Raw genomic sequence first — 12,299 nt, 5'->3', positions numbered from 1 at the left:
AAAACACCATATGTATTTTGTTCAGCTGAGATTAAGTGTATTATTTCTTGGTAACTGATGGAAACGTTTAGAATCTTGCAAGTTCCTTTCCACAAAATATTACTTTATCACATATTTGCCACGGTTTGTCAACGGTAATATATATATATATATATATATATATATATATATATATATATATATATGTTTATTTTATAAATGAACAAATTAACTCATGTAAACTAATGTAATTTCCATGTTGGGATTAAGTGTATTGGTAAGTGTATTATTTCTTGTTAAGTGATGTAAACGATGAAGAGTGACCAAGTCCCCCCCTCTTGTGGAGAGAAAAACACCATATGTATTTTGTTCAGCTGAGATTAAGTGTATTATTTCTTGGTAACTGATGGAAACGTTTAGAATCTTGCAAGTTCCTTTCCACAAAACATTACTTTATCACAGTTACCACTGTTTGTCATCGGCAATGTATGTTTATTTTATAAATTGACAAATTAACTCATGTAAACTAATATGATTTCCATGTTGGGTTTAAGTGTATTATTTTTTGTTAAGTGATGTAAATGATGAAGAGTGACGAAATTCTCTCCTCTGGTGGAAAGAAAAACACCATATGTATTTTGTTCAGCTGAGATTAAGTGTATTATTTCTTGGTAACTGATGGAAACGTTTAGAATTTTGCAAGTTCCTTTCCACAAAATATTACTTTATCACATTTGCCACTGTTTGTCAACGGCAATGTATATATGTTTATTTTATAAATGAACAAATTAAATCATGTAAAATAAAGTAATTTCCATACTTTGACCATGATAGACTTATAAAAAATGTAAATATTTTTATAAATCATCCTTAGTTGTTTTACCCAGTTTTTGTAAGTCAGCTGATTTCCGTATTAACTAGTAACAATCTTTTGCTCTCAGTCTTGTTAATTCAAACTTAATCTTAAATTATTTAGTCTCAACTATTCATTGTTTGTTGTTTTCTCATTATTTGTAATTAGTCTTTAGTTGTTATTTATTGTTATTGTTACCATTTAATTTATAAATATTTTATTAATTTTTTAATATTATTTTAGTTATTTTAATTAATGACATTGTTACTATCTATAACAGTATTATAGTAATAAAATGTTAATATTATTATGTATGCTTTATTTTGGTTTTTTCAGACCTCAACTGTAAATCTGGAAATACATCCAGACAACCTTATACCTACCACAATCCATATACTCACGAACATGTTAAAATAATTTCTGATTTAATTCTGTTTAAATGAAATACTGATGCTTCCACATTTACTTATATTCTACATAGGTTGAGACTCTCATATTATAAATAAAAAACGTATTAGAATCATTAATTGTGTAATATGAATTATTTAATCCAAGTTAACAAATCTAAATATTATATTTTAAAATTATTTTAAAGTGAATTATTTTATTAGTTATGATAGATATCAAGTCAAGTTGCAATAGATAGAAGTTTGTTATTTATATAAAAATTATTTATATAATTATTCAGTTATCCATGGATAATGAAGATAATAACAGAGTTATAAAGTTACCCGTCCGGACATTTCATTGTATATGTATATAAATAGTCACCTGTTTGTAACATATAAATATGTGAATAAATTCATTTCAATTCAATATTATAACAAAATTAGAAACCTAAAGTAAAATAGTATTGTCATGTATGACAGCTTTAATTGTTAGTAAGGATCATGCAAAATTGAAAGCTTAGATCGTTGTGTTTATTATTGGATGGTAGTATTTCTGCAATTGATAAAATAACAAAGGGTAACAGATCATTTCTATTATCCAGTTTGAAGATAAGCTCATAGTTTTCATTACTACTGCAGTCTAGTGATAATCAAAGAACATGTTACGATAATCTAATACCGCTCAATAATGTATTAAGTAAAACCTAATATCACAAAACAACGATAATTACCGTCTCTAATTTGATGGTCATATATAATTACATTTTTACAGAAAAGAATTTACGTGTTAAAAAACTGATCGAGTCTATACTAATTAAATTGTCAAATAATTCTTGGCTAGAAGAACTACTATTATCAACTAGTCTTTCCAAACTTGTTGAAACTAGCAGAAGGCATTTTTGTTCTTCTGCTCTTAAAGAAGCCAAGGTTTACCCAAAATTCAAGAAGGGGAATAAAATTGTAGTTGGAAACTACTGCCCGATTTCAGTCATTCCTACATTTAAAAAATAAAAAATAAATCTTTTGTTTTCTTTTTGCTCATATTTGTGACATTCCAACATGGCAACGTTCCACTCAAACAAGTATTAAAAACAAAGTGAACTAAAGTTAATAGTGTGACTTCTGGTTGGAAAAGATTAATACTCATTCACCCACCTATCAATGCCAAAAGATCAATACTAGCCGTCAACAAAGAAACTACCCGTCTAAATATAACCACAGTGCACTGCGGTGAGGCCAGCGTTCGTGTGTGTCTTCGTCACATAGCGAGGCTTCATGACACTTGACCGAAGAATCAGTCTCTTAAACACGGCTATGCTAACACAAATATTTTGTTCCCAGATCGATGCTGAAGTATTGCGGTTCATGCAGCTCATGTCCGAGCGACAAAAAACCTTTGCGAAGTATGCCGAGCGGCTGAGTAAAGTATGCGAATTGTCACATCAACTCAACAAGTGCCATTTGGCACTGAACCATACACTCGACTCTCTAGAAATACTCAACAACGCTCTCCCACCAGAAGATCGCTTGGAACCCTTTGTCTGGACCACAGGCTAATTAATTAATGCATGCGTCTAGTTGTACAGACATGTAAACCAGGACATATATTGTGATGTTTATTTCAATTTTTTTTGCCTACTTGCATTTCTTTGGTTCCTACTCTTGCCTACAAGTAATCTTTTAAATAATCAGTTATATTAGATTCCTATGATACTAGAGAGTTAAATGGAGAGACAGAGATAGTTGGCAAGGCAAACATTCGAATGTTAGAAAAGGGGTAACTGGAATGATGACACTCACTGATGTTGTTCCCATAGGTTGGCGAACTAGGCGGTACGTCTGGCGTCAAAACCACCGTAGGGGGCATGTTATTTGTTTTTAATGCTTGTATATGACCTTGGAAACTTTTGTATACTGCAAGTTTTTTTAATTATTATATTACTTTGTCACATATTTGCCACTACATATATGGCAATGTATATATGTATCCTTTATTCCTTTATGCTTTTTTATATAGATGCACTGTGTCCAATTCACACTCCTATCCTGGTAGACTGCTAGAGCACACAGATGAACTGTGTCCGGTTCACCCTCCTATCCTGGTAGACTGCTAGAGCACGCAGATGAACTGTGTCCGGTTCACCCTCCTATCCTGGTAGACTGCTAGAGCACACAGATGAACTGTGTCCGGTTCACCCTCCTATCCTGGTAGACTGCTAGAACACACAGATACACTATGTCTGGTTCACCCTCCTGCTAAATATTTTAGAAATTAATAAGTCATATTAAAATATAAGTAAATTGAATTTGTAATTTTTGATAATTCTAAGCAATATATGGGTCAACCTTAATTTTCTCATATTACAATATAATGTTCCAATAGTCAATTAGAAAAGGAAATGACTAGAATTTCTTGCTGGAAAGCAGTTATAGGGAGCAGGCAACCGCGAGAATTACCTATTAGTGATCAGGGGCACTGACGTGATCTGGGCTTCAAATTTGGAACTACTCGAGTTAATTTTTTTTCTAAAAGAGCAAGCAGCGCGAAGCGCTGCGCAGCGGGCAAGCATCGTGTGTGATCTTCGTATATACTGAATTGATTCAGGCCAAAGGAATGACAGATTCCTTTACCAGATTTTTACGGAGATTTTGTATTGGGCGGATTATATTGGTTTACTTTGCTTTCCAGCATGTAATTATGTGTTTAAAATTGTTTTACATACATTACCTACATTGTATTGTAATATGTAATAACAATTTATCAGAAATTTTTAATAAAAAAAAGGATCACGCACGATGCCTGCCCGCTGTGCAGCGCTTCGCGCTGCTTGCCCCTGATCACTAATAGGTAACTCTAAGCAATATATGACCGTCTGGCGGTTGCCTGCTCCCTATAACTGCTTTCCGGCAAGAAATTCTAGTCATTTCCTTTTCTAATTGACTATTGGAACATTATATTGTAATATGAGAAAAATCGAGGTTGACCCATATATTGCTTAGAATTACCTAATTTTTCAAGAAAGGGTCTGCGGATGTAGGATGATAGGATGATTTTTTTTCTCTTAGGACAAGAAGCTTATAAATTGCACTTAGTCCTGTAAGAACCTTTGTGCTGCTTCCGGAGTGACAGGATATTCAGGATGGGTAAGGTTAGGGAGTAGGGGCCACCTCCTATTTAGATACATGAGGAAGATATAGGGCACTACATCTCAGTCATATCTCCCCGGAAGAAGGGGAGGTCAGCTCTGAACCAGCCTCTCCAGTCAAAGTAGGCAGGGGTAGCACACCCTTGTTGAGGCTAGCAAGAACCTCTGAGGTTAGGAAACAAACCCCACCAACTCCAGTCATCTCCCCCTGTAGACTAGATCTATTGAATTGCCCATGGACCCCAGAATCTCGACATTTGCGGTTAGTGCTCCTGGACATCCATAAGGTTGCCCAGATTTAAGTGATACATCAGTTTTTGCTGTGCCCAGTGGTGGGTTCAACTGGAAGGTATAAACCAGCCAGAAATGATCCCTGCTGGGTTAGGATGATACAGTTAGATAGCAGGTTTTTCTGGAAGTCTAGTTTGTTAACGTGATTACAATAAGACTAGTTTGAAGATTACTTTGTTCTATCTGACCTTGTGATTGGATAGTTGGTGGCCAATCAAAGGCTTGTCGTTTGGATAGCTGGTTTACTGGAAGGGGAGGTATTAAATTACAGTTTGAACTTTGAGTCTGTACCAACAGTAACAGGTTGTGACATATTAATTGGTATGAAGAATATTTCAGGAAGTTAGTTCAGTTTACAGCGTGTCCCTAAAAGAATGACCCGATTTTAACTTGTAATGATATTGAAACAAATGTCACTAGGTAACTGAAACAGCGCTGGATATAATAGGCATGGACTAGAGTTTCAGAAAAATCCGCTGTATGTCGCTACCAGCGCTGACCTTGAGCGTGCGTATCTCACAACATGGCATCCGCGCAACAGAAGGCGTATTGTGTTATTGAATTTATTTATACACAATCAGTGATCACAGTTCAGCGGGTGTTTCGTATTCGATTTCGAGCTGAACCACCATCACCATAGAACATTCGACAGTGGTATAAACAGTTTGAAGAAACCAGGTGCCTCTGTAAAGGGAAAAGTCCTGGCTGGCCAAGCATTCCTGAACAAACAGTGGAACAAATCTGACGAGCATTTGAGCGGAGCCCCCACAAATCTACGTGCCGTGCTAGCCGAGAACTTGTGTTACCATGCATGACAGTGTGGCATGTGTTACGGGATCGTTTGGCCCTCAAACCATACCGATTACAACTGGTACAAGCTCTTCGAGCTACTGACAAAGTGAAGTGAGTGGTCTTTAGCAATGCTGTGCTAGAAGACATGGAAGATAACACTTTTATGCCACGGTCGATATTCAGCGACGAGGCAACTTTCCATATTAGCGGTAAGGTTACCCATCATAATGTGCTTATATGGAGGCTCGAAAATCCTCATGAAACCATAGAACACGAACGTGATTCATGAAAAGTGAATGTTTTTTGTGCTGTTTCACAAACCAAGGTTAATGGACCCTAGTTTTTTGAGGAACCAACTGTAACAGGACAATCGTATCTTGCAATGCTACAGAACTGGTTATTTCTACAACTTACTGTTGACTCTGACAATTTCAATTATCAGCAACATAGAGCACCACCGTACTGGCACATCAACGTGCACAGATTCCTCAATGACAACTTGCCTCAACATTGGATAGGGCTTACAGGACCGCGAGACCCGGCTTTACACTCTTGGCCTCCTACATCCGCAAAAACACCTTATGGTTTTTTCCTGTGGGGATATGTTAAAGAACGTACTTACATTCCTCCCTTTACCTTGTGACATTGATGAACTAAAAAACAGAGTATCAGCTGCTGTAGCTTCAGTGACAGAAGACACCTTAAGAAAAGTTTGAGATGAATTCAGCTATCGTCTAGATGTACGTGCTGCTAAAAGAGGACACATTGAACATTTATGATGCATTTTCATAAACTTCTGTCTTTTGTGAATAATTTAGTATGCAATTCGTTGGCGTTGCCTTTCTTGCTGATAAATAAATATATTTAATATCAGGTCATTCTTTTAGGGACACGCTGTATTTAGCCTCATTTATAATATAGAAAAGTACATTTGATTTAGGATGAAATTATAATCTTTATTTTATTTCGTTAAGAAAGTTAAATCTGTAGTTAAATTTTATTTTTGAAAAAATCTTTAATTTAATTTATTTTATTTGAAAGAAGAAAACATTTCCTGAGAAAACTTACAATAACTTACAACTTAAAAGGTTATAACAAAAGTGGTTATGTAACCTTTTGGAGATTAAAATATAAATATCTAACAAGTGCAAGGATTGTTACTTTAAGTTCCAATTAATGAACTGCTAGTTAATAAAAAGGTTTTAAAGTGATTTGAGGAAGTATTCTCCTGTCTATCTACTCTAACAAATATAATAAATTAATTTTTAAAATAGTTAATTAAGTGCATTTGAACTAATTAAAAAATAATTTAAAGGAATTTTGTGAAACTTGCGGATCTATCTACACAAGTAGACCTGCTAGTGCACGCACATGCATTGTGTCAGATTCATACCCCCATCCTGGTAGACTGCTAGAGCATGCAGATTCACTATGTATGGTTCACCCTCCCACCCTGGTAGACTGCTAGTGCACACACATGCACTGTGACCAGTTCACCCTCCTGCCCTGGTAGACTGCTAGTGCACACACATGCACTGTGACCAGTTCACCCTCCTGCCCTGGTAGACTGTTAGTGCACACACATGCATTGTGTCCAGTTCACCCTCCCTCCCTGGTAAACTGCTAGTGCACACACATGCACTGTGTCCAGTTCACCCTCCCTCCCTGGTAAACTGCTAGTGCACACACATGCACTGTGTCCAGTTCACCCTCCTGCTCTGTTAGACTTTTAGTGCACACACATGCACTGTGTCCAGTTCACCCTCCTGCCCTGGTAGACTGCTAGTGCACACACATGCACTGTGACCAGTTCACCCTCCTGCCCTGGCAGACTGTTAGTGCACACACATGCACTGTGACCAGTTCACCCTCCCTCCCTGGTAGACTGCTAGTGCACACACATGCACTGTGACCAGTTCACCCTCCTGCCCTGGTAGACTGTTAGTGCACACACATGCACTGTGTCCAGTTCACCCTCCTGCCCTGGTAGACTGTTAGTGCACACACATGCACTTTGTCCAGTTCACCCTCCCTCCCTGGCAAAGTTAGTGCACACACATGCACTGTGTCCAGTTCGCCCTCCCTCCCTGGTAGACTGCTAGTGCACACACATGCACTGTGTCCAGTTCGCCCTCCCTCCCTGGTAGACTGCTAGAGCACACACATGCACTTTGTCCAGTTCGCCCTCCCTCCCTGGTAGACTGCTAGTGCACACACATGCACTGTGTCCAGTTCGCCCTCCCTCCCTGGTAGACTGCTAGAGCACACACATGCACTTTGTCCAGTTCACCCTCCCTCCCTTGCAAAGTACTAGAGCACACAAATGCACTGTGTCCAGTTCACCCTCCTGCCCTGGTAGACTGCTAGTGCACACACATGCACTGTGTCCAGTTCACCCTCCTGCCCTGGTAGACTGCTAGTGCACACACATGGACTTTGTCCAGTTCAACCTCCCTCCCGGGCAAAGTACTAGAGCACACAAATGCACTGTGTCCAGTTCACCCTCTCTCCCTGGTAGACTGCTAGAGCACACAAATTCACTGTGTCCAGTTCGCCTACACACTCTGATAGACTGTTACGCCTCACAGTTTCAATGTGTCCAGTGTGTAAATTTGCTATTTTTAGTTTAAAATCTAATTTCTAATTCACCTTCTTGTCAAATGCACAATGGTTCTGAGGTGTGGGTCTGTAAAATTGTGTCTGTATGATGGATTTCTTGAATTATCAGTTGTTCATAATACAGTAGTGGCATGAGAAGTGTTTTTAATTATGGTTTGCTAAAATTAAATATTTTTAAAGTTCAATTTTCAAGGTGTATAGTTTGTTTTTGTTTAGTGTTTGTATGCGAATTTGCTAATAACTACTATTCTTAATGTCATTAATTATGTGGTAACTGGTTTCTTAAATGGGTTATTACATGTTTGCCACATAGCTTTTCACAAACATTGCCAATTCCACCCCATTTGATGCTTTGAAAATAAATCATGAAAGAACATTTTATTGTTTTTCGGCCTAAAAGGAACTGTCTAGTGAAAATTTCACCCACAATAACTCTAAAAATTATTGAAGTTGACAAACAACATGGTGGTTGTGATTCCTGACCTAGGCGTGCCACAACGCTTTGGTAAGATTTGTTTATTTTAACCCAGTTTGTAATTATGTATTAGGTTAGTTCTTTACCTGAAGAAGAGATCAGATTGCAGATCTCGAAACGTAGTGTTACTGATTTCTTGTTTCACTAAACGATGGCAAATGTCCGGAAAAATCCTGTTTCCTTCACAATCCTTCCATCGTAAAAAATAACCTTCAAACAAAGAACTAAAAATTAGATTGTGGCTTAAGTCTAGTATGAAGTCTGGAATGCTTTAAATTTTTAACTATAAAATTATAAATGTAAAACATATTTTTTTATCAGCCTTAAGTATAATCAGCTTTTGAAATTGGCAATTATCACTATGCTATTTAACCCTTTGAGCCCCCAACTGCTTATAGAAGCATTAAGGTGAAATGAAATAGGTGTCTCATCAGACGCACAATTGAGCACCCTACGATGTTGACTGACACAATCCCAAAGCACGGTGGAGCAACTGAGTCTTCTACACAAAAAGCAGCTGTGGTGGGAAGGGCTGATTCGATGTGAATTTTCAATTTAGCACCAGTTCACCTTCCTCTTACGTGCAGCATCTGAAACCTGATGCTGTTCAGACTTGACTCCTGAAATCTGAAGTCATGTTTGTCTGAAGGAATCCAAAAATAGTCGGTAATGAAAAATGAATAACCAAATCTTGTCACTTTTGGAATAAAGAAAATGTAATTCTATGTTTAATAAGTGAGACATACAAACGATTTTCAAACAAAAATGCGCTCAAAAATCTTGAAATGTTAAATGTTACTGACAGATACAATTTAGTAAGCACAAATGATACATGCCTTTTTGGACTTCATAAAAATATAATAATTTAAGACTAATAACACATATGTGAAATAGGAATAAAACAGTGGAACAGCTAAGCTCTGGCTCTTTTGGCATGTTAATTAACAGTTACAAGACTTACATTTATTGCACTCATGTGCATAGTAAATAAAGATATTTTGACTTAATATTTAATATAATTGAACACGTGATATTGTAAATAACGTAATTCAAAAATATACATGAACTATGGAAGTCAAAGTATACTTTCTTTTATAAATATTACTGAACATCGTAAAACTGGCGTTTCTCAGGGAGTAGGTCGTCATCATTGGCAACATTGGCGCTCAAAGGGTTAAAGTGTATTATTGGCTGTGGATGGATGATTTGAAAGGATAACAGGATCTATTTGCTATCAACGAAAATAAAAATAAAAAATTACCAATATCCTGTTGCCCATTTAACCATCACTAACTAATGGTAGTTCTTACGCTTACACGCTTGATGCCATAACTTAACTACTAATTAAGTTAAGTGTTACTTAGCTGCACTTTGTGTCACATCTCAAATTTGTATTACTTTTAAATGTATTGAAATACACATTTCTAATGGATTATTTGTTTTTAAAATCAGTTGCTGACTAAGAATATATACAAAGTAAAGTTGTTGCATTACAAATAATTTTGTTATAACGAATGTAACTTAAAAATAAAATAAAATGAAAGAAAGATGCATTAAAATTAAATATACAAATGTAAAACAAAGTAAGGTTTCAAAGTAAACTGTAGCTTGGTTTCTTTGAAACATAAGAGCTAAATAACCGTGTCCTTAACAAATTTTAGGTGTGTAAGCATAAGAACTTGAAAATAACTTTTTGTTAATGAAATTGTTATAAAATGCTTAGGAAACCTTTACATTTTCTGCCAAATTGCCTGGTAGTTTTGGTCTATGTACCCATGAAAAATAAACTAAATCGATGTTAAGGTTAAAAGTGATCCCCCTTAGGAAGATAACTGTCAAAAGTTGTAATATAACATGAAAATAGGTTTTGTTTCTCTCAAATCATTCTTTAAATGTAATTTTTCTACAATTGCAATTAAGACTAGGAGGTGGGTTTTTCTGAAATCCCTGCGTAACATGGTAATCAAGGCCTTATTCTCTATTGTAAAAGTAGTTCTGTATAGAATCAAGACAGTTAGAGATTGTTAGAATATATTTTACTGTGCTTCAACATTTTTGTATTTGTGCAATTTCTTTTCTTGTGCAAACAGTCTTTACGGTAAGATATTCTCACGCATGTATTTTTTGTCACTGTGTCGCTTAGAATGATACAATATGGAATAAATTTATATTTATTCTTATTTGATTGTTCAAGTCAATTATGCTGTGATTTAGAATAGTTTATTTTAGTTGTTAAGGTTTAAAATTCGCTTTCGTAGTTGTACAGTAAAGTCTGTGGAAGTTAACAAAACAGCAACGAAAAACTGTGTGAAGGATGTGGAGGAAGGTGTGAATTGCTTGATTATTGATGGCGTTGTATTATGCACTGAATTGCATTTTGTTATAATATAAGAATGAATGTAAACATTACATTACAGTAACTGTAGTTTTCAGTTCAAAGGTACAAGAAGCTATACTGGTATCATGTGAATCTTGAGGAAAGAGGTTAGAATAGTATTAACACATTCTTGTCAGCATATTTGATTATGTGGCAAATCAGATCCTGGGGCATCCTTGTGCAATATTCTATGCATCATAACTCAAGCAGAACATTCTATAGTCTTTTGTTTTGGAAGTATTAGTTTGTTAATTACTTAAGTGGTGCTGATCACGATTTGGAAATGACATAATCGTAAGAGGCTGACATTACGCACTGTAGTAAAGTTAATTACAAAATAATATTTTATAAAGCTTTTGTACATAGATACACATGGTGTCCCATAACTCTCTGGACAAAGGTATACCACGTTATTGCTCAGGTCAAGACAAACATATTTCACCACATGAATGTGGGTCTCCAATACTTAGTTTTCAATCCATCTATCTGTATGTGATTTTTATAATCTTAAAAACTAATAAACCGAATTACATCAAATTTGGCTCAAATGTTTATGATAATTTGGCTAGTCACGGAAAAAAATATTACAATATTATCTGTAATATTTTCAAAATGGTGGCCATTGAAATTTTTAAACTTAAAAAATCTTAAAAACCAGCAATTTTTTTCAAGAATTACAATAACAGTGTTTAGAAGATTTTATTAAAAATCTAATGACACCAAAATGATTAAAATTGAAAAAAAAATTGTTGATTTAGAGTAGATTGCCCACATTGAGGTTCTCAGTGAATAGCCAACAATGGAAAAGTGAAAAACGGCCACCATGTTTAGTCATATAGTTATTAAAAACATTGTATAGTGGAAAGTAAGAATTTAGATAGTCTGAAACGTTTTAATCTTCTTCATATAAAATTTAATTAGAATGCAAAAATATCCTAAAATCTTTATACTAATTGTGGTTGTCTTTCACTTAGCTTATTTCAGAGATATAAAATTAAGAACAAACAAATAGACAATGCTGAAGGAAAATCCCTGAATGATTGTGACGGGTCACCTTTGCGTTTTGCAACGACTCGGTCTTTAACTAAGTGCCATCATGATAGACACATGCTGGTAAAAATTATTTCACCAATGCCATTACCAACCACAAAACAGAAGATTTTCATGTATGACTATTTAGGTATTATTTTGCTATTCCATCCTGACAAATATCTTAACCAATTTTTCTTTAATACGTTATTGATGATTCTTACATTTCGTTTAAATAAATGTTTAATAAAGACTATAGTTAGGTATATTAGATTCTACATATAGCATATGTCGAGTCAGTAATTAGTCATTAATAACACTAATCTGTCATTCACATGAATTTATTATT

At 35.4% G+C, this 12,299-nt stretch overlaps 1 protein-coding gene across 7 annotated transcripts in view; it reads left to right on the top strand.

Moving 5' to 3' along the window:
- Positions 1-2,859, top strand: part of LOC124369953 (BLOC-1-related complex subunit 5) — a 31,935-nt gene extending 29,076 nt beyond the window's left edge. For all 7 annotated transcript variants that reach the window (XM_046828169.1, XM_046828168.1, XM_046828171.1 and 4 more), the window contains one exon: positions 2,563-2,859. In XM_046828169.1, coding sequence (XP_046684125.1) covers positions 2,563-2,778 — 216 coding nt within the window. In that variant the 3' untranslated portion in view covers positions 2,779-2,859. The remainder of the gene's footprint in view (positions 1-2,562) is intronic.
- The last annotated feature ends 9,440 nt before the right edge of the window (positions 2,860-12,299 follow it).

The sequence above is a fragment of the Homalodisca vitripennis genome, chromosome X (assembly GCF_021130785.1).
Source record: "Homalodisca vitripennis isolate AUS2020 chromosome X, UT_GWSS_2.1, whole genome shotgun sequence".
In the NCBI taxonomy this organism is placed as follows: domain Eukaryota; kingdom Metazoa; phylum Arthropoda; class Insecta; order Hemiptera; family Cicadellidae; genus Homalodisca; species Homalodisca vitripennis.
This window is presented reverse-complemented; position numbering and strand designations above follow the sequence as displayed.